The 27,626-nt window shown below is 38.8% G+C and overlaps 2 protein-coding genes and 1 long non-coding RNA gene across 3 annotated transcripts; all 3 read right to left on the reverse strand.

The window, feature by feature from the left end:
* Positions 1 to 89: 89 nt before the first annotated feature.
* Positions 90 to 845, reverse strand: LOC116675806 (uncharacterized). The gene is made up of 2 exons (XR_004328535.1): positions 731 to 845; positions 90 to 286 (listed from the first exon to the last, which is right to left on the reverse strand). It is a non-coding gene; the product is annotated as an uncharacterized LOC116675806 (long non-coding RNA).
* Positions 846 to 14,350: 13,505 nt separating this feature from the next.
* On the reverse strand, positions 14,351 to 24,514 carry LOC116675805 (membrane-spanning 4-domains subfamily A member 8-like). The gene is given in 8 exon segments (XM_032507377.1): positions 14,351 to 14,841; positions 15,957 to 16,079; positions 17,533 to 17,748; positions 18,265 to 18,321; positions 19,651 to 19,682; positions 19,685 to 19,772; positions 21,013 to 21,207; positions 24,322 to 24,514. Coding segments are annotated over 7 exon segments (759 nt in total). The 5' UTR covers positions 21,190 to 21,207; positions 24,322 to 24,514; the 3' UTR covers positions 14,351 to 14,775.
* A 2,161-nt stretch (positions 24,515 to 26,675) lies between these two features.
* LOC116675804 (1-phosphatidylinositol phosphodiesterase-like) lies at positions 26,676 to 27,576 on the reverse strand. The gene is given in 2 exon segments (XM_032507376.1): positions 26,676 to 27,531; positions 27,534 to 27,576. Coding segments are annotated over 2 exon segments (837 nt in total). The 3' UTR covers positions 26,676 to 26,737.
* Positions 27,577 to 27,626: the final 50 nt, after the last annotated feature.

Here is a 27,626-nt window from a genome sequence, read left to right on the forward strand (position 1 = left end):
ACATACTCACATTCATGAACTTCCCTTTTACCTACACAAGCTGACCGTAAGGCACATTATTCTATAGAAAATCATACAAAATATAAGTGCTATCTTTAAGTATTTTTAAGCATACCACCTGAATTTGACTAAATCATTGACATTACATAGATATACAGTCAATGGTATAAATGCACAGGATTATACGTGGTAGCTCAGAGCACAAAGCAGATATTTCCATTCAGACTGTGGGGTTACTGGTGACTTCCTCCAGCAGTGGTTTGTAGAGTTCTGGGTCCCCGGTCTTCTAAACAATGAAGAAAAACATTGTAAGGTCGATAAAAAAGAACAAACATTCTCAGATCTTTAAGAACATATTTACACATTAAACACTGTAAAACTGTACTGCTGTCCTATTTCCTACAGGAATAGACTGTTGAATAATTATTTTTGTTGATGTTTCTGTTATTACTCTTTTTAATATTGTAAAATTTAAGGGCCGTCCACACGGAAACGCTTTTTGGTTTAAGCCCATGTATTGCATCGTTTTGGCCGATTGTCCAAACAAATCCACCAGGTAGACTATTGGAAAGGTGGCATCCTAAAAGTTGGAAATGTGAGATTACGACCAGACATTCAGAACCTTGTGGCCCTGTTGACACATTTAAACAACAAAGAAATGAAGTGGTTATGTTCAGTCAACCTGGATGAACAACAGGTTAACAGTAAAACAAATTTTACTAAACTCTACCTCCTTTTCTCCCTTCTGTGCTCTTTAGAGCCTTGATCGCCATGACGGCAGAGCTGATGGTAAGGCAGAGCTCCAGGGTTGACAGGACAATCAGCACAGCGCTTATGCTTCTCAAAGCATCTGGTTGGACACAAAGAAGCAGAGTTAGCATTAAAATCTGTAAACACATTTGTTTGTCTGTGTAGAGTTAATGAAATTAGTATAATTGGTACTTACTTGACCCTTGGCTTATTTTTTTGTATTTTTAATAGACTTATTTTGGGCTGCGACAAATTATAGAAGTGCATCATGTTCACAAGTTTAAAAAATGGAAATCTCATCTCATAATTATGAACAACAAGTCACTTGTTACACCATATTTTGTGACCAATTAGATTCTGTGATCTGATTAGGAGTTGCATGTAATTCCACTGCAAATGTCTTTAATCACGCTGCTTTTTTTCACGTCCATCTACATATCAATATAACAGCATTAAGTCATCATGATATCTGATTGGTTATTTACTCATGGCACGGAATAGCGTACTAATAATGATAATAATAATAATAATAATAATAATACCATATTACTCTGAAACAACAATGATTGATAACCTCACTTCCAGAAAATGTTATATTACTGTCTTTCATATTCTTTGTCAAACCAATAAATAATTTTTTTAATAAAATGTCTGAAATTGGATATAATATAAATCAATGAAAAAGCCAATTCCGCCCTAGGTAACGTCATATTAATTTCTTGTTTTGTCTAACAAAGTTGTTAGAAGTTAAAATATTCAGTTTACAATCATATAAAACAGAAAAGCTGCAAATCCTCACATTTCAGAAGCTTCCTTTTCAGTTTGGGTTTGCCATTTTAGTTTGATAGTGACAAACTAACAATAATTGATCAATCTAAATTGTTGACTGATTTGTTGGTGGACAAATTAATTATCAACAATAATATTAAAACCCTCTATTTTCTACTAATGAGATTGTACAACTTGTATCTTGACGGCTGAGATGACATTTTCCACACTTACCAGAGTCAGTTCTTTGACCTCCAAGCATTTCTCCTTCATGATGTCCTGCTCAGGAGAGGGAGTTGTAGTCTGTCTCCTGTAGGATGAATAGTAATCATCGTCGTAATTCCTACACATCCACCACATGTAAATGGTTGACGTATTACGCTGTAGAGTACGATGCCAGCAATGGCAATACCAACTCCTGCTAGATTCAGGATCACATTGATGATGACCTAAAATAAAAGACATAATAGTAAATATTAGAATAAATACTCATGGAATTTAAAAGCCACAGACTATCTTACCGTTTACACTAATAACAGCTGTGTGGCTGGTTACTTTCTTTCAGATTACTGCATATGCTATATATCCATGACATTTCCCGTTCTTTCCTGTTGTTCATTAGAGTAATACATTACACTTTATATGATAAACACTGTTCGAAACCAACACTACCTCAATACTCCTCATCCCCCCCTTAAGATAAGAAAAGGTATTTATGAAAAATAGAAAATAAAAAGTAAATACAAATATACCTACTGACACCTATATACACATGTGTTCCTATCTACATGCACACATTAGTAAATAAATCCCTAAATGAGTAGAAAAAGGAAATACATACACACACAAACACGCACACACACACACGTCAGTAAAATAATGGTGTGGCTGGTTACTTTTAAAAACACCCTGCAACACTGTCAAAGTGCCTTGGAGCAAGACACTGAACCTATATGCAGCTCTTTCAATAAATATACATACAGTACTGTATTAATGTGAGACAATGTGGGTGTGTATAGTCTTCCCCAACAACAAAACTAGCCTCCATTTTTTTTATCTTGAACTAAAAAAAAAGAAAAATGAAAGATGACAAAAAATAAAGAAGTACTTTCAAAATAACATGTTATACTCACCAGACAGGACTGGGGTACTTCTCAGACAAAATGCCAATGGTGCCAAACAAAATAACTAGAGAAAAAAAAACACAAGAAAAAACAATATTGAAACTTCCATTCTTCCAAACAAACACTACAATTCATAAATGTCATTCACAGTATCTTTGACTGAGTGAACAGCATTTGGAGCACAACGAAGCAAACTGGGGGGGGGTGAGAAGTACTGACTCTAGAGTCATAGTGACAAAAAGTGTCTCCCCTGTGCTTTCTGACCACGGTGAGACATCTCTAACAGGAAAAGGTAACCCTCTCCTTTATTCCATGTTGTTTTTAGAGAAGGAGAACCAGGAAATGAGTCGGGGAAAATGCAACGCTACCAAGCCACGGCCAAGAGACATACAGTTACAATTTTAGAGAGGTGCACGTCAGGCTAGGGTCCGGCGTAGACGCAGAGGGGTCTGCAGCGGTACACCGTCGCGCGCAGAAGCATGAAGCAGCTTTAAGAGATCAAGATGTCCAATTACAATATTCAGAATTCTGTAAGGTAGTCCAACATCAAATAGCGTAGCTAATACAGATCAGTTAAATACGCTTGATTGACCATTGGATCATTTGGCAATTACTAAGAGATCAGTCTTAATTTACAATGTCCCATATGAGAACAGCTAAGTGGTTCTCCTTGGAACCAACTGAACAGCCCTAAGTTGTCATAATTTGATAGATTTTTATTGATCTCAAAAATGGGAATTCCTGTGTTACAGCAGCAAAATATCAGACACAGCACACAAAGAATATACATAAAATAAGGATACAATACAATATCAAAATTATTGATGAAGCTGTAGAGAACGTAAGCATTGTGCAAGTTGCACTTAGTGCAGTTGTGAGGTCTGTTAGTCTTTTATTTTTATTGCCTGTGGTAGGAATGATTTCTTGTAGCGGTCCGTGCGACACTGAAGCTGTCGGAGCCTCTTAGAGAAGGAGCTCTGTTGGACCAGTGGGGGGTGGAGAGGGTGGCCGGGGTTATCAAGGATAGATAACAGTTTGTTCAGTGAGCTCCTCTCCACCACAGCTTCAAGAGTGTCCTGTTAGCAGCCAATAACTGAGCCAGCCTTCCTGATCAGTTTGTTCAGTCTGTTTGTGTTGCCGGCTCCGATGCTGCTGCCCCAGCAGATGGCGGAGGAGAACAAAGAACTGGCCACAACAGACTGGTAGAACATCTCCAACATTCTGCTGCACACGTTGAAGGATCTCAGCTTCCTCAGGAAATAGAGTCTGCTCATCCCCTTCTTGTAAACAGCAGTGCTGTTGATTTTCCAGTTTAGCCTGCTGTCGATGTTGACACCAAGGTATCTGTACTCCGCAACCATGTCCACATCTTCTCCCAGGATGCAAAGGAGTTGCGGAGCCGTTCCCTTCCTCCTAAAGTCCATCACCGTCTCTCTGGTCTTATCCACGTTCAGCAGCAGGTGATTCTTACCAGACCACACCACAAAGTCATCCACCAGTGCCCTGTACTCTCCCTCCTGTCCATTCTTATACACCCAACAACTGCAGAGTCATCAGAAAACGTCTGTAGGTCACATGACTGGTGAGTTGTACTGGAAGTCTGTGTCAGGAAAAGCAAGGCTTGGACCCAAATGCAGTTTAGAAGTGATTTATAAAATAAGAAAATAGTCTTAGAAGATACGTGTCCTCAGGAAGGTAGCCAGGCAGGCACAAACAAAAAACCTAAACCTAAAACGGCAAGAACAGCGCGGCACGCCAACACAGACTCCACGACAGCATCTAACAGAGTACAAAGATCCGACAAAGTAAAGACACAGGACTAAATACAAGAGGTAAACAAGCAAACAAGGGACAGGTCATACAAACAGGTGAAATAAATCAATCAAATGGTTGGGAAAAACAACAGACAGGAAGTAAAACAAGACCGGACAAGACAGAAAAACCAAACTACCAAAATAAAACAGGAAACAGAAACATACAGAAACAATGATACAAGTTGTAAAGTTGTATTTGTCTTCACTCTAACTTTGGGAAAAGGCTTGGGAGATGTACATTTTGTAAATAAAATTATATTGGACATTAATTATGACACAAAAGAACAAATGCAACAGTATCTTTCTTACCAATCCACCAAAAAGCCAAAAAGGAAATCCGTCCACTGAAATCCAATAGCCATTGCCATGCCAAGTGAGTATCGTTCCAAGGCCGATGTTGAGCAACCCAACCATAATGTGCAGAGCCTGTGGAGGAGGAAACAGCATGAACAGCTGACACATGTACAGTATAACTGCAGTTCTCAGGTGACACTGTTTAGGGTAATTGGAGAGCACCTATGAGCAGCAAATGTGTTATTTTAAATCACTTTCCCCGATAGTTTCCTAGTGTTTTTGCGTGCTTTATTATTTTAAATAAAGTTTTCCTATATAAATATAACCTTACCTGGAGCTCCGAGGCAGATACAGAGAGAGAAAAATGTGACTGTAATGTGATTACGACAATCAAATTTGTTTTTAGTTTAATTTATAGAGGTGGGCGGTTCTGGCTGTCGGCAAAACTCGGCAAAGAGGTGAATTGTGGAGGTGGAGCTGAGGCAGCCGAATAAAGCCTTCAGTCTATAGAGAACTGTTATTAAAAATTATGATACATACTTTTCTCTGATCAGTATTAAAACTGTTTGTATTACAACAAGACAAAACACTGTTACTGCTGTCGCCATCTGTATCTGAGAGTAAATGAGAGATAAAAATATTTTTGGTCCAGTTGGAATTGTGCCATGTATTTCACAAATGATGTGTATATGGTCTTCATGGAAGAGTCATCAGAAGAAAACCACTTCTACGTCCTCACCACAAAAATCTGCGTTTGAAGTTTGCAAATGAACATATAGACAAGCCTGATGCATTGTGGAAACAAGTTCTGTGGCCCGATGAGGGTAAAATAGAACCTTTTTGCTGCAATAAGCAAAGGTACGTTTGGAGAAGAAAGGACACAGAATTCAATGAAATTAACCTCTGTCCAACTGTTAAGCATGGGGGTGGGGGGGGTCAATCATTCTTTGGGCTTGTATTGCAGCCAGTGGCATAAGGAACATTTCACGAGAAGAAGGAAAAACGGATTCAATAAAGTTTCAGCAAATTTTGGACGTTAACTTGATGCCAACTGTGAAAAAGCTGAAGTTAAAGAGAGGATGGCTTCTACAAATGGATAATGATCCTAACACACCTCAAAATCCACAGTGGATTACATCAAGAGGCGTAAACTGAAGGTTTTGCCATGGCCTTCACAATCTCCAGAACTCAACATAATTAAAAATCTATGGGTAGACCTTAAAAGAGCAGTGTGTGACAGCCCAGAATTCTCGAAGAACTGGAATACTTTTGGAAGGATGAATGGGCGAAGATACATTAAACAAGAATTGAAAGACTCTTGGCTGGCTACAAGAAGCGTTTCCAAGCTGTGATACTTGCCAAAGGGGGAAGTAGAAGGTATTAACTCTGCAGGGTGCCCAAACTTTTGCAGACGCCATTTTTTTGTTTTCTGTTATTTTGAAAGTGTAAATGATGGAAATAAAATCTAACTTCTTGTCATCTGTCATTTGATGTCTTTTGGAGATTTTTCCATCTTTTCTTGGCTTCTTTATGCACATTAATAAAAAAAATTTAATTTATGACTCCTTGTTGAGCTTTACCGTCTTCTTCCAAGACAAAGGCAGAAGTAACAAAAGAGATAGAAAACATTATAAATTGGGTCATGTCAAGAGCTGCAGCTACTCGTAGGGAGTGGGAGGGAAATGTGGTGATGTCAGGTATGGGACTTGGCCTTGTAGTCCGTCTAATTACATATTTTCCCACTATCTTGCAAAAAACTGTGACATTCTGTAAAATGTAAAATCATTTTTTATTTTGAAAAACATCATATGTGTAATCCAAGGCACAAGTCGATCGGGACCAGAAAAAAGTTTGTCTTTCACTATTGACCACTGTTCATTTCTTTTCGAACATAGGTCCCATAGAGGCAAACGGAAAGGGCGGGACTTCGGCTCTCTATGCTTGCATCTTGTGACAGCAGACACCTGTCACTCAAAGCGCCAAACTCTTAATTATGCATAACTTTAAGCCTGAATATAATTTAAAGGGTTGAGTTACATAAAAAAAATCTCCCTCTTTGTACAGTTGTCATAAACGGGAAAATTAGCTATAGAGTAGGGCTGCACGATTATGGCCAAAATGATAATCGCGATTATTTTGATCAAAATTTTGATCGCGATTATTCTCACGATTATTTGTTGATTTTAACCAAAACAAATTTTATTGTCACATAGGCTATTTATAACTGCGAGAGGGAGTGTGATGGACGCTACTCACAGAGAGACGGCTGATCATTATGAACGGGTCCAGCACGGGTCGAACGGCGGATACACACGTCGTGTGTATTAAACGTCTGTATCTTCACTGCGCTGCATTTTTATGAACTATGATATTCTGGCCATGGGTCACATCTCTGGTCCTGGTCCAGGCTTCGGTACAGCAGCTCCGTCTCACACGCTGTGACTCTACCAACTGAAGTTAGCTGCATTCAAAAACTTCTTCTGTGTTCTTCGCCGTAGCGGCCGCGATAACAGTTACCCGCGGAAACACTGGTACAAATACAGGTTTGCCCCCTCATACTTAACAATATACAGCTGTGTTAATGAAAAATTAAAACTGTAGACATAACGCTACATCAGAAGTGTGGACCGGCGGCCGCTGTGTGGCGGGGCGCGGAGAGTAAGAGGAGAGAGAGTAAGACGTGAGAGAGTAGAAGAGATCCAACACAGGCACGGCTTTACAGACAAAATGGGTCATGTAACGCAAAATTAAACCATATCCATATAAACAGCATTGCAGCGGATGCGAGGACATTAGCACGGTGCGTCCTAGAAGAGCTAACAGCTAACAGACGCTACTAGCTAACAGCTAACAGACGCTAACTAGCACTGGTCACTGCTGTTGTCTGAAAAACAACAAATGGGACAAAGTGTTGCGTTTACTGGTAAACTGGTAAACCTTGAGACTGACGTATTACCGACTGCTATCTGTTGAGTTTTCCTCACGCTACTCTGTCCTCTGTGACTGTCTACATCTAGAAACTTAGCTGCACGGGGTGCAGTGAACTACTCTGACTGGCTCATGAGCAGACGGCTTTATGGAGCGGGAGATTGGCTTTGCAAAAAACCCGGAGCGTTCTATGAAATGACGCTTTATAAAAAATAATCGCTTGATCACGCAAATTTGATCGTGGGAAGTCCAAATCGTGATCGCAATTAAAATTCGATTAATTGTGCAGCCCTACTATAGAGGCACAAAACCATTTTTGTACCAGGCCGTAAACATGTTCATTGGTGCTGTGAAGTAGAGCATTTTAACGCGGGGGTCTATGGAGATTGACTCCCTTTTGGAGCCAGCCTCAAGTAGCCATTCCAGGAACTGCCGTTTTTGGCACTTCAGTGTTGGCTTCACCAAAATTGCCACTCTGTTGAATTATTCCACAAAAATAGATTATTATTATTATATACTTTAAAGCTGAAGTTCACAGGGCAACTTCAAAGCATATAAAGGTTGTAACTCACCCCCAGTACGGACTGAGAACTTCTCTGGACCCTTCTCAGGTGCTCAGACACAGAGCAGCACACCGGGCTGTAGCAAAGGTTTTTGAGGATTTGGCACAGAGGAGGGTAAACACTTTCGGGGTCAGAGGTCACAGTGAACACTGTGATTCCATCGCCCTTGGTCATGGTCACAGACATCCTGCCTGCTCTTGTAGACTGAAAGAAACAAGAGCGTAAAGAAACTTTAAATCTTACTGTATCAGGTCATGGCTGATGTTGCTGATTCTTTGACCTTTAAATGACTTTTTGCTGAATCTTAACGTTAAAGTATGTGTGCTGATTTGTATTCTATTCCCCCAGACCTACTGGTCCACGGCTGTGTAAAATGGCCGATTTGGTCCCTAATCTGGGAGGGATTTTCAAGGTAAGCTGTCATGGTTGTGTATTTTTCTCTTGTTCCTGTTTTATTTTGAAGTCTGTTTTCTGTCTTGTCTTGTCTGACTTCCTGTCTCTTGGTTTTCCCGCCCTTGTGATTGTCTGATGTTGTTCACCTGTTTCCCAGCCCTTATCTCACCTGTCTCCCGTTATCTCATTACCTTGTGTATTTAGTCTCGTGTTTCCCTTGTCTGTTGTCAGGTCATTGTTGGTCTGTTTTGGAGTTCTGTGTGTAGTCTGCCCGGTCTGTCTCTGTGTTCCTGCTTCCTGTGTTTCCTGTTCTTGACTACTACCTTGATTATGTTAATGCATTCAGCACCTTGGGTTTGTAGAGATTTTGTTTATTAAATCTTCAAGCTCACTACCTTGTCTCTGCATGTGGGTCCTACAATTCCTTGGTTCTGTTACAACATGGGTGGTTAAACATGATGTACACAGCACAGTTGTGCATAAAAGCTTGAATCACAATGATTGCGGATGATTGATGGTAACTATTATAGTAATCTATTTAACAACTATATCAATTCTCTTGTCATTTACAAAAATGTCATTCAATAAATTGGGGGTTGATTGGAATCTAAAGCCTGAAAACTTTTATTAATTACAAAAGTAATGATTTTGAACGGTCTGACAGTCCTAATTTAGTGCTTCCTATGCGTCCTATGCTTTGTTTTAATCCATGTGTTGGCTTTTTTGGCAAAGTGCAGGAATCTCATTCTTCTCAGTTGTATCCAGGCCCTTTTTTGCCCTGCATCTCACAGGTGGAGATGTGCACACTACTACTACTACTACTACTACTACTACTACGTAGTAGTAGTATCACTCCTTAGGCTTTGCAGACTTACAGTTAAAAGGTGCTCTAAGCAATGTTGGGTGACATAACATCTTATTGACGTTAGAAGTATTTTCAAACAAAACGAGACTAGCTTGCTGCTTCTTCCTCATCCCTCCCCCTCCCTTCTGTGCTTTGACGATTCCGCATTTTTAGAGCTGACCCATACTAAGAACTCAGGATATCATAAGCTATGCGGTTTTAATTGTTCCTTTTTTCACATCTGTCTCTTATGATTCCTAAACTTTAGGGAAGTACAATACTGAAGGTCCAGAGCAGGGGGCTCTGACGTTTTTAATAGGGGTGTGCAAAAAAATCTATTTGAATTGCGATTCAAGATTTATCGATATAAAATCAATTCATAGAATTCCAAAAATCAATTATTTTTTTTAATAGCATGTACTGCAATACATTATCATACATAATACAATACATACATTATTTTTTTTTTAAATGGCAACAGAATGTAGACATTCTCTGAATACCTAATTCATCCAAGGGGGTGGGCGAGGCTACCTCCTATGACGCCATTTTGATGCTAACAAGCCATCACCTGCCGTTAGCATTCCATTGACTGTCATTCATTCTGGCGTCACATATGAAGCGTTTATAGACTCTATTTGTCTATTGTTTATTTCTAAAGAAACACGACAATGTATAAAAGGCTCAAGTACGTTGTATCTCACGTCTGCTCCGTAGCAGACGTTTTTGTAAAAAATAGGCTAACATTGTGTCATAACCACGCGACTTACTGTCGCAAATTACCGTACAGGCAGGAGAAGTTCACATTAGCTGTCTAATTACTAATGTTAACTAGCATTTTATTTAGCAATAATAGCCTGTGGATATGTTATCTCCTAACCTACACTCTCTAATGCTCACCCATTACCGGAAAACTGCTTCCAAAAGACTCCACTGGGCTCATTTGGAAGTCTACAGCGTGGTTGTGTTAACTTTACTGTCTAGTAGGCTACGCATCTGCCGTACGCTATCCGATTAAATAGGGTGACCATATTTTGATTTCCAAAAAAGAGGACACTCAGTCCGGCCTCGAAACAGAGAAAGGCTTCAAAGAGGAAACATGCTTTAACTGTTGTAATAAAATAAAATGTGTAACAACAAAATAGCTCTTTTCAAATAAATAAATATGAAATAATGTTCGAAATATGACCTATTCTCTGTCAGCTTCAACCAAATACCTCTTGAAACCTTTTCAACGTAATAAGATAAGGTTTTTTTGGTGTCCATGTGAGCTGTGAGATTTCCAGCACCCTAGACACTGAAACATTCGCTATCTAGCTTTGCACACGGTGCACGTGCACTCCGCCTCCCACTGGTCCCGACCGGGACGGCACGTGGAAAGTTTTTTGCAGTTGAAGCTGCACTTACGCTTCGGCATTTTGCGTGCAATGCTGCTCCGCTGTCTGACCTGCTCCCTGTGTGTGTGCGTCGCACAGCCTTCCGGAATTATGTCTCGCAACAAAGTACCGTAGTAATGTGTGCAAAGCGCCAGTCAATTGAAGTATACGCTTATGATCCCATGAAAAACTTATGTGAAAAACAGTGAAAACCGGACATTTTCATGAATTTACAAACCCCCCCCCCCCCCCCCCCCGACAGTAGGCTACGTAAAAAGTGGACATGTCCGGGCAAAAGAGGACGTTTGGTCACATTAAATCGTTGTACTTTGGGTTAATATTCGCCTGAGATAGCCTACACACTTTTATCTCCTGATAAGTTTCCAAAAACACACTTTATGAAAACTATATATCTTATGTGGGCTACATTCACTAAGGCTACAGTACAAGACAATAATAAGGACTGGCTATAATTGAATAAGGGTCTTTTACAAACGTAATCAAACATGACAAAACTACTTACATGTTTGTGTCTGTTAGAGTAGAAGAAAAAACAACGAATGATCCGTTAAGGCTTTTGCGCAGTTATTGTTCTGAAACCAGGAAGAAGAGACAGAGTTACCAGAAGTACCTCCCATCACCTGGAAAATATAAAGAAACTTAACCCGTTGATTAATTCGCTAAACACAATAAGACATGTAAAGACATGTCTCCACGTTGATTGTTTTTCTTCATAGTATAGTAGTATAAATACAAAATAAATAAATAAAAATAAATAGTAGTATAAATACCTAAAATAAATTTAAGGTAGTATAAATACTACCTTAAAAGTTGATTCTATCTTTGCTATAGCCTAATAGTGTTATCATCACAACTTCATACATGGCCTATGTGCAGAGATGGGAAGTAACGGAGTACAAATACTTCGTTACTGTACTCAAGTAGATTTTTCTGATATTTTTACTTTACTTTACTACTTATTTTTGTGGCGACTTTTTACTTCTACTCCTTACATTTTAACACAAATATCGGTACTTTCTACTCCTTACATTTTACAAAATTGGCTCGTTACTTTAGTTTTGTACAAGTGGTCGTCTTATCGGAGAATAGCGCGGACACGCGCCACACACCGCGAGCGGGTGCGCGCGCCACACGGAGAAAAAAGTGAGAGAAAAGAAAAAGACAAGCTGTCCGGAGGATAACCAGCTGAGATTGTGTGTGTGAGTCTTTGAGAACTGTAAGTTGTATAACTCATGTTGTCAGTTCACTTAAGCCTGTTACTGGACTATAGTTCTTCACATTTAAAGTAAGTTAGCTAGTGGGTTGGTGTGCTCTTCACCTGTTAGCTCGTGGTTTGGTGTGGTCTTCACATGTTAGCTGGGTTACACGTTGGTCTTCATGAAGCATCAACACTTTCACCAGCTCTATTCGCATGAGTTTTTTTTTTTTTTTACCAAACTTCAGATTCTGTAATTCAATTGACAAGTGGATGGAACCTAGCTAGAGAGAAGTTGTCTCCGTCTGTTTTAACAGATACACCTGGGGCCAAGTTGGACACCAGAATCAGCTTTCCAGTCCTAATCTAGTCCTCACTTTCACATCATTTCACTGGAGTTTTTGTTATTATTGTTTAGTCATCAATACCATATTCAATCTAAATGGATGGGAATATATCTACTGTACGTTGCATTTGACGCACGACTAAGATAACTCAACAGATTCAGCATTCATTACAGTAAATCATTGAGGCTTGATGGCGCTAACGTTAGCACATGGTAGTATGGATGGCGCTAACGTTAGCACATAGTAGTATGGATGGCGCTAACGTTAGCACATAGTAGTATGGATGGCGCTAACGTTAGCACATAGTAGTATGGATGGCAACATGATTGAAAATGAAGAAAAAAGGGCAGACAAGCAGCAATACTTCCCATCATCCTCGACCTTATCTGAAAGAGATGTAAACAGTAGGCATCAAGAAAGACTCCTGGCCAATGTGCTGGGGAACTTCCTCATTAATGTCAGTTTGTTTATTCATATTTAATCCTTTATTTTCTTTCCAGAAGCCATATTTGAGCACACGCACATACATGTAGATTCATTTACATGTTAGGGGGGAGATTAAAAATAGAAACTGGATCTGTGAATTCTTACAGATAACAACTGAATTCATATCTTGCTAATGAGTCAGAATCTTATTAACCTGGAGTCCCAGTGTCTGTCATAATAATAATCATATATGTTATGTTTTAGGCCTATTGGCAGACATCCATTTAAAATGTAGCCATTGCCGTATAAAGACGTACCCTCCATGTCCACTGCTGTCCCTCAGCGTCTCTCTAGTAACATTTGTGTGCTCCAGGTAGCTTTGCAAAAAATATTGTTGTCATTCTAAGGCTACTTTTACTTTTATACTTTAAGTAAATTTCCAAGCCTGTACTTTGTTACTTTTACTTGAGTAAAGAAGTTTAATCAGTACTTTGACTTTTACCAGAGTATTTTTTAACACAAGTATCTGTACTTCTACTTAAGTACGGAAAGTGAGTACTTTTCCCATCTCTGCCTATGTGTAAGAAGCATTCAGAATATCAAGTAGCACAGTATATATGTGTAATAGTACTTTATTAAAGTAAGATTCGAAATGTGGTATTTTTACTTGTAAAGGAGGATTTTGATTTGTTGTATTGGGACTTTACCTAAACTAATAAATCTGAGTCTACTTATTCCAACAATGTATTGATAAGGAGCACATTAAGGCAGCATTATTAAATACAAAGACAGTGTGATGCAAAATTACTGAGTAACAATTCAAATCAATGAGGTGATACAATGAAACGCTTGACCCATACTAAGAGCTCAGGATATCACAAGCTCTGCGGTTTTGATCATCCCTTTTCTTTTCACATCTCTCTTATGATCTCCAAACTTTAGGGAAGTACTACTGAAGTTCTAGAGCAGGGTCTTTGACGTTGAGGCGAAGCAGGAACCACCTATGGGTCTGTATTAAGTTGCACATCAAACTGGGCCTATAATAAAGGGTAGGGCAGCCTAACGCCTTTGTATACAGTGTGTATATATATATATATATATATATATATATATGTGTGTATATACACACACACACACACACTTTTTTGCATAGAATACCAAGCTATTAAAACAATAATTGTTGGCATAATTCATGCATCATCTTTTAATGTTACACATACATGTGGCACAGTAAATTTTAGAATTACCTGTATCCGTGGATGGCTACTTTAGTGACTACCTACCAATAGGCCAGTAAGTCTATCATCAGTGGGGATTTATAATTTGCTAACACGTTACAATTATGTAAAGACATTAAAGTTGATGAAAAAAACTTTAAAATAAAATTGACAATACTTTGGAGGATACCTGTCGATGTCTGGTCTAGGGTATCTGTCTAGCAGGAGACACTGGCTGGCTAACATGCACAAAAAAGAAATAACACAATGAAAGAAAGGGAAAAGCCAAAAAGCATAATACAAGTACTTTAATGATAACGGTTTATTATTCGTACACAAAGAACACAACTAGTTATTAAACTGATTACATTGTCGTGTCTGGCTTTAAGGTTTATCATAAAGTACACAGAAGCACAAACAATCAACATTGATGACTTTTTTTAACATGACTTAATATTGTAAATAGTAAACAAAAACCGTATATTTCTATCAATGTCACATACTCACATTCATGAACTTCCCTTTTACCTACACAAGCTGACCGTAAGGCACATTATTCTATAGAAAATCATACAAAATATAAGTGCTATCTTTAGTATTTTTAAGCATACCACCTGAATTTGACTAAATCATTGACATTACATAGATATACAGTCAATGGTATAATGCACAGGATTATACGTGGTAGCTCAGAGCACAAAGCAGATATTTCCATTCAGACTGTGGGGTTACTGGTGACTTCCTCCAGCAGTGGTTTGTAGAGTTCTGGGTCCCCGGTCTTCTAAACAATGAAGAAAAACATTGTAAGGTCGATAAAAAGGAACAAACATTCTCAGATCTTTAAGAACATATTTACACATTACAAACACTGTAAAACTGTACTGCTGTCCTATTTCCTACAGGAGAATAGACTGTTGAATAATTATTTTTGTTGATGTTTCTGTTATTACTCTTTTTAATATTGTAAAATTTAAGGGCCGTCCACACGGAAACGCTTTTGGTGTAAACGCATGTATTGCATCGTTTTGGCCGATTGTCCAAACAAATCCTGTGAACGCATGGCCTGAAGACGCAATTGTTTAAAAACCTGTTCCCAAGGTGACAAAAAATTAAAATGCTGCCGTTGTGCCTTCGTTTGGATGGCAAAGCCGCATGATTACATATCGTTGATGTCATCGCCACACCCCTCGACCTCTAGCTTTCGACCTCTTATCCCACGACAACATCTCATAACAACAACAACAACAACAACAACAACAACAACAATGGCGGACTACATGCTTGTGTCCCTGCTGGAGAAGATATTGAGCCTATTAGGGTTAGGGACTGTTTCACAACAATTTCACAAGACAATTTCACAAATAATCACCGGGACCGAAAAGGATTTTTGAGTCAAGTATGGCTGCAGCCTTGAGACCTCCCATCTTGTGCCATCCAGGCTGCATGCTGTCTGCAAGCTTCTGCTTTTCAAAATAAAAGCTTGTGTCTGGTACGTTATGTTTTCGTACGTTGGTGTTTTCAATGTTTTTTAACTAAACAGCATGTCAATCATGCTATTGAATAAAACAGATGTCTTAGTTACAACACGATGGAACTAGCGAAGCAGTTTTGTGGAGCTACAGGTGTGTACGGACAGGCACAGAGCGCTGCTTTTGTGGGACAGCCTCTCCTCCTGATCCAAGGGCTTAAGACTGGAAATAGGGGGGAAAACAGCGAATCCACAACTAAATCCACCAGGCAGACAATTTGAAAGGTGGCCTCCTAAAAGTTGGAAATTTGAAATTACGACCAGAACCTTGTGGCCCTGTTGACACAACATTTAAACAACAAAGAAATAAAGTGGTTGTTTTCAGTCATCCTGGATGAACAGTGAAACGTAATTTTACTAAACTCTACCTCCTTTTCTCCCTTCTGACTTCTCTCTAGAGCCTTGATCGCCATGACGGCAGAGCTGATGGAGAGGCAGAGCTCCAGGGTTGACAGGACAATCAGCACAGCGCTTATGCTTCTCAAAAGCATCTGGTTGAACACAAAGAAGCAGAGTTAGCATTAAAATCTGCAAACACATTTGTTTGTCTGTGTAGAGTTAATGAAATTAGTATAATTGGTACTTACTTGACCCGCTTCATTAAAGTATGGCTTATTTTTTGTATTTTAATAAAATTTATTTGGGCTGCGACAAATTACAGAAGCAAAATGGAAATCTCATCTCATAATTATGAATAACAAGTCACTTGTTACAACATATTTTGTGACCAATCAAGTTCTGTGATCTGATTAGGAGTTGCATGTAATTCCACTGCAAATGTCTTTAATCACGCTGAATAGCAAGCTTTATTTTGATATCTGTTACCAAATGGTGCCTGTGAAGTCGGGCTATGTACCCGAGCTGGCTATGTACTCCGGTAAGTGAGTCGCTGCAACCTTTGTTGTAGTTTAACAGATTTTTTGACTTTCAAATCCAGCAGTGAATACAGTGCTTGTTGCTTGCATTATATGTTTGTGTAGTTGGGTGTGGTTTTCTGTAACATAAAGAAATACACAATATATAAATATAAACTGTACATAACGCATGCATGTGTGCATGTGCACAAATGCGTGAATCCAAGGAGTGACGTAGGCTCATCGGTCCAGCAGGGAGTTTTCTACTGTAACACAGTATTTTGCTACACCTTTTGATAGCTTGCATGCATTTGTATCTATAGAGCATCCCATCCTGGTTTATCTGCTCCTGAACACACAGACTTGTATTGTATTGTTACTCTTGGAGTAGATTAAAGCTTTCACATCTCCGAGGGCTCATTTGGCTTCCAGACAACAGCCAATTAATAAATACTAAAACAATACAATATATGACCTCTACACAGTAATGATGTGCAGGATACTACTGCTTTATTTGACGTCCATCTACATATCAATAAAACAGCATTAAGTCATCAGGATATCTGATTGGTTATTTACTCAAGGCATGGAATAGCGTACTTATAATAATAATAATATTACTAACATATTACTCTGAAACAGCAATGATTGATAACCACACTTCCAGAAAATGTTATATTACTGTCTTTTTTGTATTCTTTGTGAAACCAATAAATCATTTTTTTAAATAAAGTGTCTGAAATTGTAAAATATATATAAATAAATGAAATAGCCAATCACACTTTCCCCTGAGCCCTAGGTAACGTCGTTAAATTGCTTGTTTTGTCCAACCACGAGTTAAAATATTCAGTTTACAATCATATAAAACAGAAAAGCTGCAAATCCTCACATTTCAGAAGTTGAAACCAGCTTGGTTTTGCCATTTTTGTTTGATGGGGACAAATTAACAATGATTAATCTAAAATTGTTGACTGATTTTTTGGTGGACAAATTATAATTAATATGAATAATAATTAAAGCCCTCTATTTTCCACTCTTGAGTTTGTACAACTTGTATCTTGACGGCTGAGATGACATTTTCCACACTTACCAGAATCAGTTCTTTGACCTCCAAGCATTTCTCCTTCATGATGTCCTGCTCAGGAGAGGGAGTTGTAGTCTGTCTCCTGTAGGATGAATAGTAATCATCGTCGTAATTCCTACACATCCACAACATGTGAATGGTTGTCATATATATGCTGTAGAGTACAATGCCTGTGATGGCAAAAGCAACTCCTGCGTGACTCAGGATCACATTGATGATGACCTAAAATAAAAGACATAATAGTAAATATTAGAATAAATACTCATGGAATTTAAAAGCCACAGACTATCTTACCCTTTACACTAATAACAGCTGTGTGGCTGGTTACTTTCTTTCAGACTTTACACTTTATATGATGAACACTGTTCGAAACCAACATTACCTTAATACTCCCCCCCCCCCCCTTAAGATAAGAAAAAGTACTTATGAAAAATAAATTAATAAAATTAAAAAAAAAGTAAATACAACTATACCTGCTGAGACATAAATATAAACATGTATTACTACCTATATACGCAAATAGGTAAATAAATCCCTAAATGGGTAGAAAAAGGAAATTATATATATTTATATATATATTATATATATATATATATATATATGTATATATAGCAGTTTGTATAGTCTGCACCAAGAACAAAACTGGCCTCCATTTTACTTGTCTTGAACTAAACCAAAAATGTAAGATGACAATATAAATAAAGTACTTTCAAGATAACATGAGGATGAACTACTTACCAGACATGGACTGGGGTACTTCTCAGACAAAATGTCAATGGTGCCAAACAAAATAAACTAGAGAAAAAAGCACAAAAGAAAAAAAAATATTGAAACTTCCATTCTTCTGAACAAACACTAAAATTCATAAATGTCATTCACAGTATCTTTGACTGAGTGAACAGCATTTGGAGCATGAAGAAGGAAACTAGGTAACCCTCATCATGTAAAGTCCAGCATCATCCTGACAGGGTCACATAACATTGGCCGCTGTGGGCCAGTGTATTAACATCTTTTGACTACCGTTAGTTGTATGAGAGGACAAAAGACAACTGTTTGAGATGTTAAGAACTCAACTACAGAAGAATATTATACATTTACTAATATCAAGAAGGAAACTAGGTAACCCTCATCATCAATCACACTGGCAGACAAGAGCCAAAGCAACCGGTACCGATCAATGTCATCTTAGAACTTAAGGCCGTGTTATGCTTCCGTGGTGGCTCCACACAGAGCTTTCACTGTAGCCGACGTAAGTGGCCTGATGTCTATACTTGTGCGCTGGTGTGCACGCTGAGCCGGCATGTGTGTGTGGGGGGGGGTGTGTGTTAGAGGAAGAAGATATAGTATTGAATTCAGAGTCATAGTGAGGGAAACAAAGTGTCTCCTCTTGTGCTTTCTGACCATGATGAGACATCTTTAACAGGAAAAGTTAATCTCTCCTTGATTTCATGTTGTTTTTGGAGAAGGAGAACCAGGAAATGAGTCGGGGGAAATGCAACGCTACCAAGCCACGGCCGAGAGACGTGGGTTGCCGCGATGTGTAGTTACATTTTTGGAGAGGTGCGTGTCAGGCTACGGCGTAGGGTCCGGCGTAGACGCAGAGAGGTCTGCGGGAGTACACCGTTGATTCAGCACATAAAACGGCTTTAAGAGACTAAGATGTCCAATAACAATATCCAGAATTTTGAAAGGTAGTCCAACGTCAAAAAGCTTAGTTAATACCGATCAGTTAAAATACGCTTGGATTGGACTCACAAATCTGTAGTGAATTTTATATCATTTGGCAAAGTAAGATCAGTCTTAAGTTACAATGTCCCAGATCAGAACAGCTGTTAGGTGATTCTCCTAGGAACCATCTGAACAGCCCCAAGTTGTCATGATTTGTCATGAAAAGGCTTGGACCTAAATGCATAAAACAAGAATATAAAACAAGACAAACAGTCTTACAAGATACGTGTCCTCAGGAAGGAAACCTTGACACAAGTTCTAACGTTGTATTTGTCTATTTGTTGTACTCTAACTTTGGAAAAGACTTGGAAGTTTAAAGATGTACATGTTGTGAAGAAAATTATATTGGACATTAGTTATGACACAAAAGAACAAATGCAAAAGTTTCTTTCTTACCAATCCACCAAGCCAAAAAGGAAATCCGATTGAATTATCTGGGACCAAAAGTACATCCTGTCAAAGCAAAAGAGTATCGTTCCAAGGCCGATGTTGAGCAGCCCAACCATAATGTGCAGAGCCTGTGGAGGAGGAAACAGCATGAACAGCTGACACATGTACAGTATAACTGCAGTTCTCAGGTGACACTGTTCAGGGTAACTGGAGAGCACCCAAGTGCAGCAAATTTTGTTATATTGGATCACTTTCCCTCATAGTTTCGTAGTGTTTTTGCGTGCTTTATGAATTTAAATAAAGCTTTCCTATTTAAATATAACGTTACCTGGAGCTCCAAGGCAGATACAGAGCCGTGGGAGTGTAATGGAAAAACCTTTGAAAAATGTGACTGTAATGTGATTACGACAATAACATTTTTGGCAGAAATTTAAAGAAGTGAGCGGATCCCGCTGGATCTGGCTGTGAGCAAAACTGGGCAAAGAGGTCGATTGTGGATTCAGCTGATACAGTAGAATGAAGCCTTCAGTCTACAGTGAGCCAAAGTCACATCTTTCTATTTCAGGTCCATGGGCCCTATCTTTCGAAAAAAAATATGAATGGGAGTCGATGACAGATCAAACTATTTTTGGTCCGGTTGGAATTGTGCCATGCATTCCCAATTGATGTGTGTACATTTTTAGAGATAAACGACTTGACTTAAAGAAGTCTCAATACACGTCACCAGAGAAATAGGCTGTCTCCTTGGCAAGCTTTACCGTCTTCTTCCAAGACAAAGGCAGAAGTATCAAAAGAGATAAAAAACATTATAAATCGGGTCCCATGAAGATAGGTCCCATGGAGTAAAACGGAAAGGGCGGGACTTTGGCTCTCTATGCTTGCCTCTTGTGATGGCAGCCGCCTGTCACTCAAAGCGCCACACCCTTTATTATGCATAACTTTAAACCTGAATATAATTTAAAGGGTTGAGTTATAATTAAAAAAAACTCACTCTCTGCACAGTTTTCATAATGGGGAAAAATAGCTATAGAGACACAAAACTGTTTTTTGTACCAGGCCGTAAACATGTTCACTGGTGCTGTGAAGTAGAGCATTTTAACGCGGGGGTCTCTGGATTTTGACTCCCTTTTGGAGCCAGCCTAAAGTAGCCATTCCAGGAACTGCAGTTTTTGGCACTTCCGTTTTTACTTCACTGAAAATTGCCACACTGTTGAATTATTCCACAAAAATAGATTATTTACTCAAAGTTGAAATCAGAATTAAGTCGGGAATGAAAAAGTACTGAATAAAAAATGCAGTGTAGCATACAAAAGCTTTAAAGCTGAAGTTCACAGGGCAACTTCAAAGCCTATAAAGGTTGCAACTCACCCCCAGTACGGACTGAGAACTTCTCTGGACCCTTCTCAGGTGCTCAGACACAGAGCAGCACACCGGGCTGTAGCAAAGGTTTTTGAGGATTTGGCACAGAGGAGGGTAAACACTTTCGGGGTCAGAGGTCACAGTGAACACTGGGATTCCATCGCCCTTGGTCATGGTCACAGACATCCTGCCTGCTCCTGTAGACTGAAAGAAACAAGAGCGTAAAGAAATTTTAAATCTTACTGTATCAGGTCATGGCTGATGTTGCTGATTCTTTGACCTTTAAATGACTTTTTGCTGAATCTCAACGTTAAAGCATGTGTGATTTGTGCTCCATTCCCCCAGACCCACTGGTCCACGGCTGTGTAAAATGGCTGATTTGGTCCTGAATCTGGGAGGGATTTTCATGGTTGTGTATTTTTCTCTTGTTCCTGTTTTATTTTGAAGTCTGTTTTCTGTCTTGTCTTGTCTGACTTCCTGTCTGTTGGTTTTCCCGCCCTTGTGATTGTCTGATGTTGTTCACCTGTTTCCCAGCCCTTATCTCACCTGTCTCCCGTTATCTCATTAACCTTGTGTATTTAGTCTCCGTGTTTCCCTTGTCTGTTGTCAGGTCATTGTTGGTCTGTTTTGGAGTTCTGTGTGTTAGTCTGTCCTGTATGTCTCTGTGTTCCTGTTTCCTGTTTCCTGTGTTTCCTGTTCTTGACTACTACCATGTTTTGGATTACCTTGCTGCATTTAGCACGTTGTGTTTGTAGGGATTTCGTTTATAAATCTTCAAGCTCACTACCTTGTCTCTGCATGTGGGTCCTACAATTCCTTGGTTCTATGACATAAGCCCACTGCCAAATCTCTAACTGTCACAACACGGGTGGTTAACATGATGTGCACAGCACAGTTTCCGCAATTGTGAATAAAAAAGTGAATCATAATAATTGGGGATGATTGATGGTAACTATTATAGTAATTTATTATTAAAAACTACATATATTCTCTTGTTTCTTACAGAAATGTCATGTGTGTGATAAATTGGAATCTAAAGCCTGAAAAAAATTGATTATTATTAATTACAAAATTAAGTTGTGATTTTGAATGGTCTGACAGCCCTATTTAGTGCTTCCTAGACTTCCTAGGTATTTCCTTGGTAGTATCACTCCTTAGGCTTTGCAGACTTACAGTTAAAGGTGCTCTAAGCGATGTTGGGTGACGTTACTTCTTGTTGATATTAAAGTATTTTAAACAAACGAGACTAGCTTGCATCTCCTTCCTCCTCCTCATCCCGTGCCTTCCCTACTCAAGTAGATTTTTCAGATATTTTTACTTTACGATTTATTTTGGAGGCGACTGGCTGTCCGGAGGATAATCAGTTGAAATTGTGTGTGTGCATCCAAACTGTAAGTCGTATAACTTATGTTGTCAACTCATATAAGCCTTTTGTTGTATTGGTCTATAATTTTTGCAAGTTTAAAGTAAGTTAGCTTGTAATTTTGTTTGTTTGTGTTCTTCACCTGTTAGCTAGGTTACAACTGGCTGTTGATTCCATATAATGGCGATTGTTGAACGCCTTTGCTCACATTTGTGTTTTAGGTGCATTTTACATGCTACAGTAGTTACACTAAATTAGATACTGTAATTAATATTGGTTTATTGTTATTATTTGCTAGCATATATATTATTCATTTGCATTGTGCATGGTAGCCTACAATGTTATATATTTAATTAAAAAAACACACAAACACAGCCATAGCAGAGCTACCCATGCCGTGTTTACTTGACTGTAATAAAGTATCAAAGAGAGAAGTTGTCTCTGTCCGTGTTTTAACAGACACACCTGGGGCAAAGTTGGAAACCAGAATCAGCTTTAACTACAGTCCTAATCTAAGAGATCACAGAGAGATCATATACTGAGATCACAGAGATTGAGCAGACAAGCAGCAAGACATTCCCAATCATCATTTGGCCTTATCTGAAAGATATATTTGAGATGATAGGCATCAAGAATGACTCTGGCGAATGTGCTGAGTAATTCTGAAGTATGGGGAACTTCTTAATTAATGTCTGTTTAGTAATTCATATTTTATCCTTTATTTTCTTTCCAGAAGCCATGTTTGAACACACATATACATGTAGATTCCTTTAAATGTTAAGGGAAAGATTAAAAAAGAGAAACTGGATCTGTGAGTTCTCACAGAATCACAATGGAATTTAATAGTTAATCTTGTTAACCTGGAGTCCCAGTCTCTGTCAAATAATCAGGGATATGTCTGATTAGGCTCAAGATGCTAAGTTTCCAACACAAAGCCCTCATATTAAACTAGGGAAGTGGCATTTACCAGGCTGGAAAGATCTAATAAAGTAGCCTTACATCTTAGAAATTGCACAATTCAGCATTTTTAGAGCTCAACTCATACAAAGAACCCATGATATTGCAAGCTATGCGGTTTTATTGTTCCTTTTTTCACATCTGTCTCTTATGATTCCCAAACTTTAGGGAAGTCCAATACTGAAGGTCCAGAGCAGGGGTCTTTGACGTTTTAAATGGTGTTGTGCAAAAAAATCTATTTGAATCGCGATTCAAGCTCTACCGATTCAAAATCGATTCACAGAATTCCAAAAATCAATTATCTTTTTTTAATTGTATCTGCAATTCATTAACATACATAATACAATACATTAATATAGTATAATAGACTGTTTGTCTATGGTTTATTTAAAGAAACACGACAATGTATAAAACTACTCCACTACCTTGTATCTCACGTTATGGCTCCGTAGCAGACGATTTTGTAAAAAATAGTCTAACGGTAGTGTTACCACGTGACTCATGTGTCGCAAATTACCGTAGCCTACAGGCAGGAGAAGCTCAGTTTTGACTCACATTAGCTGTTTAATAACTAATGTTGAATAGCATTTTATTTAGCAAAAATTAGCCTGTAGATATGTTATCTCCTAACATATACCTACACTCTCTAATGCTCACCTATCACCGGAAAACTGCTTCCAACAGACTCCACTGGACTCATTGGGAAGTCTACGGCGGGGTGTGTCTATTAACTTTACTGTCTATGATTTAATAATAAACATCTGCCGTACGCCATCCGATTAAATCTTTACTTTAGTTAATATTCGCCTGAGAGACTTTAGTTAATATTCGCCTGAGATACACATTTTTATCTCCTGATAAGTTTCTAAAAACACACTTTATAGGCTTTAGGCTAAAGATTCCCTAAGGCTGCAGACAGGACAATAATATGGATTGGCTTAGACCCTAATAATTGAATTGGGTCTTTTAAACGTAATCAAACATGACAAAATACTTACATGTTTGTGTCAGAGTTGAAGAAAAAACAGAACGAATGATCCGCCTGACAAAGTCTTTAACACTTTTGCGCAGTTATTGTTCTGAAACCAGCAAGAACAGAGAGTTACCAGAAGTACCTCCCAGCACCTGGAAAACATAAAGGAACTTAACCCTTTGTTGGTTATTTCGCTAAACACAATAAGAAATGTGAATAATCAGCGTTGATTGTTTTATTCTTAGTATTCATACGACATAAATCACATCACAACTTCATACATGGCCTATGTGTAAGAAGCATTCAGAATATCAAGGAGCGTAGTATATATATATGTATATATATGTGGTATTTTTACTTTAAAAGGAAATATACTTATCCCAACAAATTATTGATAAGGAGCCCTTTTAGGCAGCACAACTAAATACAAAGACACAAAGATGCAAATTTATTGAGTAACAATTCACATCAATGAGGAGGTGATACAATGAAACGCTTGACCCATACTAAGAACTCAGGATACCACAAGCTCTGCGGTTTTGATTGTCCCTTTTCTTTTACACATCTCTCTTATGATTCCCCAAACTTTGGGGAAGTACTATGCTGAAGTTCTAGAGCAGGAAAGAGAGGTGAGCAGGAACCCCCTACATAGGCCTATATTAAGTTGCACATCAAACTGGGCCTATAATAAAGGGTAGGGCGGCCTAACGCCTTTATACACAACCTTTTTTGCAGAGAATACCAAGCTGTTAAAACAATAATTGTTGGCATGATTTCATAAATCAGTAGGCCAGTAAGTCTGTCATCAGTGGGGATTTATGATTTGCTAATATGTTATAATTATACACACATTAAAATAAAATTGACAATACTTTGGGGGATAACCTGTTGAGGACTGGTCTAAGGTATCTGTGTGCAGGAGACACTGGCAGGCTTTAGCTACTGAGCTATCTTTATTGGACTTTATTTGAAAGGGTACTCCTATAGCTTTTATTACAGTTTTGTCCATTTCATTTCAGGTACGTTTCATTCGTCTTTCCAATTAATTCAAACAGACCCCCTGACTGCTTTCCCCTTTGCCACACAGCTGTGCCTGGCGCTGTTGATGGCCTACAGCATTCCCTGTGTCAGTGCGCCACCCAGTGATCAAACATAAAGCTGCATCATATGCACTCTAGTCACCAGCGTGCTATATAGACAAACAAAAAAACTAAGTTACATGGCTTCAACAACATGTTTTTTGTCCAATATTGTAATATAGTTAATGATCCATCGGCAGCACTGAGCCCTGCAGGGCGCGAGCGAAGAAGTGACATGCCATCCGATTAAATCTTAGGCTACTTTTAATAGTTAATATTCGCCTGGGATACACGTTTTTCTCTCCCTAAGTTTCCAAAACAAACTTTATGAGCACTAAATATCTTAAATGTAGGGCTATAGGTTCACTTATATAGGCCTAGTAGTTCAGGATCATAACTTCAATAGCCACTCCTTATAAGGAGTGATGTAAGTTATGGTTACTATTGCTACTGTAATATAGGGTCCTTTACAAACGGAGGGTAATCAAACATGACAAACCAACTTACATGTTGTGTCTGTTAGAGTGGAAGAAGAACCTGAACGAATGTACTCCGCCTGACAAAATCTGTCCGATTCAAGGCTGTTGCGCAGTTTTTATTGTTCTGAAATCAGGAGAGACCATAGGGGGGACAGCTGTTACCAGAAAGTACCTCCCCTTCTGCACAATATAAAGAAACTTAACCCTTTGTTGTTTATTTCGTCAAACATAATGATAAATGTGAAAAGGCCTACTCTGCTTTGATTGTTTTCATTCATAGCATTTTTACAACATACACAGGCCTGTGTGTAAGAAGCCTTCAGAAGATGTGTGAGTAGCATTGTAGACTAATAACAGTACTTTATGCAAATAAGTGGATTATATCTGTGCTATAATATTGCCATCATCACAACTTCATGCATGTGTAAGAAGTATCAGAATATCAAGTTGCATAGTAGCCCATATGTATAAGTTAATAACAGTATTTTTTATTAAAGTAAGATTTGAAATGCAGTATTTTTACTTGTAAAGGAGGATTTTGATGTGTGTTGTAGGCCTATTGGTACTTGAACCAAACTAATACATCTGAGTACTTATTCTAACAACGTATTGATAAGGAGCACATTGAGACAACATTAAACTAAATACAAAGACATTGAGATGCTAAATCATTGAGTAACAATTCACATCGATGAGGAGGCGATACAATGAAATTTATTTTTGTCATAAATGCCATTGCTTCCAAAATTACAAGCAGAGAATCACTTTTCAGATTACATTTTATATATTCGTTTATATTGATAGAGTGTGAACCGTGACAATACAGGACAGATTTCATAATCAAATATCAGATTCAACACGTGATGGGGCACATTGTACACAGCTACCACCAGTTTAAATTGATAACAGTTTGAATGAGGTCAATGCCAGGAAAGTCCATGGCAATGATGCCAAAGCATGGCCTGGGCTGATTGGGGTAGAACTGTCTCAGGTATTGATTGAGCCATGGGTTTACCTTTTCAGCCACTCTCTTTGGAGTCAGAAACATTCCCCAGAAAGTACCAAAGCCAGTGCCGCTACTGTAAGTCAGAACCGCATTATCACCCCCACAGGCTTCAGTGGCTTGGTTCAGCTGCTTCATAATTCTGTTGTCTTTATCTTTAACGTTGCTAACCTTGGTTTGACCTTTCCCGTCTGTGTCTATGAGGGGAATTCCTAGCGTGAAGGTGCTCTTCTGCAAAAAGACTATTTTCCCCCTGACCTGACCAATGTTTGGCATGCCAGAAGTCACCCAGACGTGCTGGTCGTTGCCAATCAGACTCTGCACCATTTGGTTGACAGTGTTTTTCTCAAAAGACTCTGGTTGGATTCTAATGAGCACAGCTTCGGTCTGAAACTCTTTCAGGAAGGCTCGGACAGTGTCTAGGACGTCCTTGAGAGTGCTGTGCTGGTACATCACCCCATGCATGACATAGAGGGTGTCACCCAGTCCGAACACTTTGAGATCCAGGAAACGAATGCCAGCCCTGAGCTGATCCTTCAGGGACAAGGCCTGGCATTCCGCCTCTGGACCTCCGTACAGGGCCATGCTGTCATGGGCCCCAGGGAGGGTGATGAGAGAGAGGGTGCGGAAATTCTCGATGCCCGCCATCCATGGAATATTGTAGGACCCGGGAGTATGAGGTTTCCGTTGTCATTGAAGAACAGGTCTTTCCACGGCATAAACCACTGATGATTTAGAGCATGGTTTGTGGTGTTATAATAACCCAAAA

This window comes from Etheostoma spectabile, unplaced genomic scaffold, assembly GCF_008692095.1.
Source record: "Etheostoma spectabile isolate EspeVRDwgs_2016 unplaced genomic scaffold, UIUC_Espe_1.0 scaffold00002291, whole genome shotgun sequence".
Classification (NCBI taxonomy): Eukaryota; Metazoa; Chordata; class Actinopteri; order Perciformes; family Percidae; genus Etheostoma; species Etheostoma spectabile.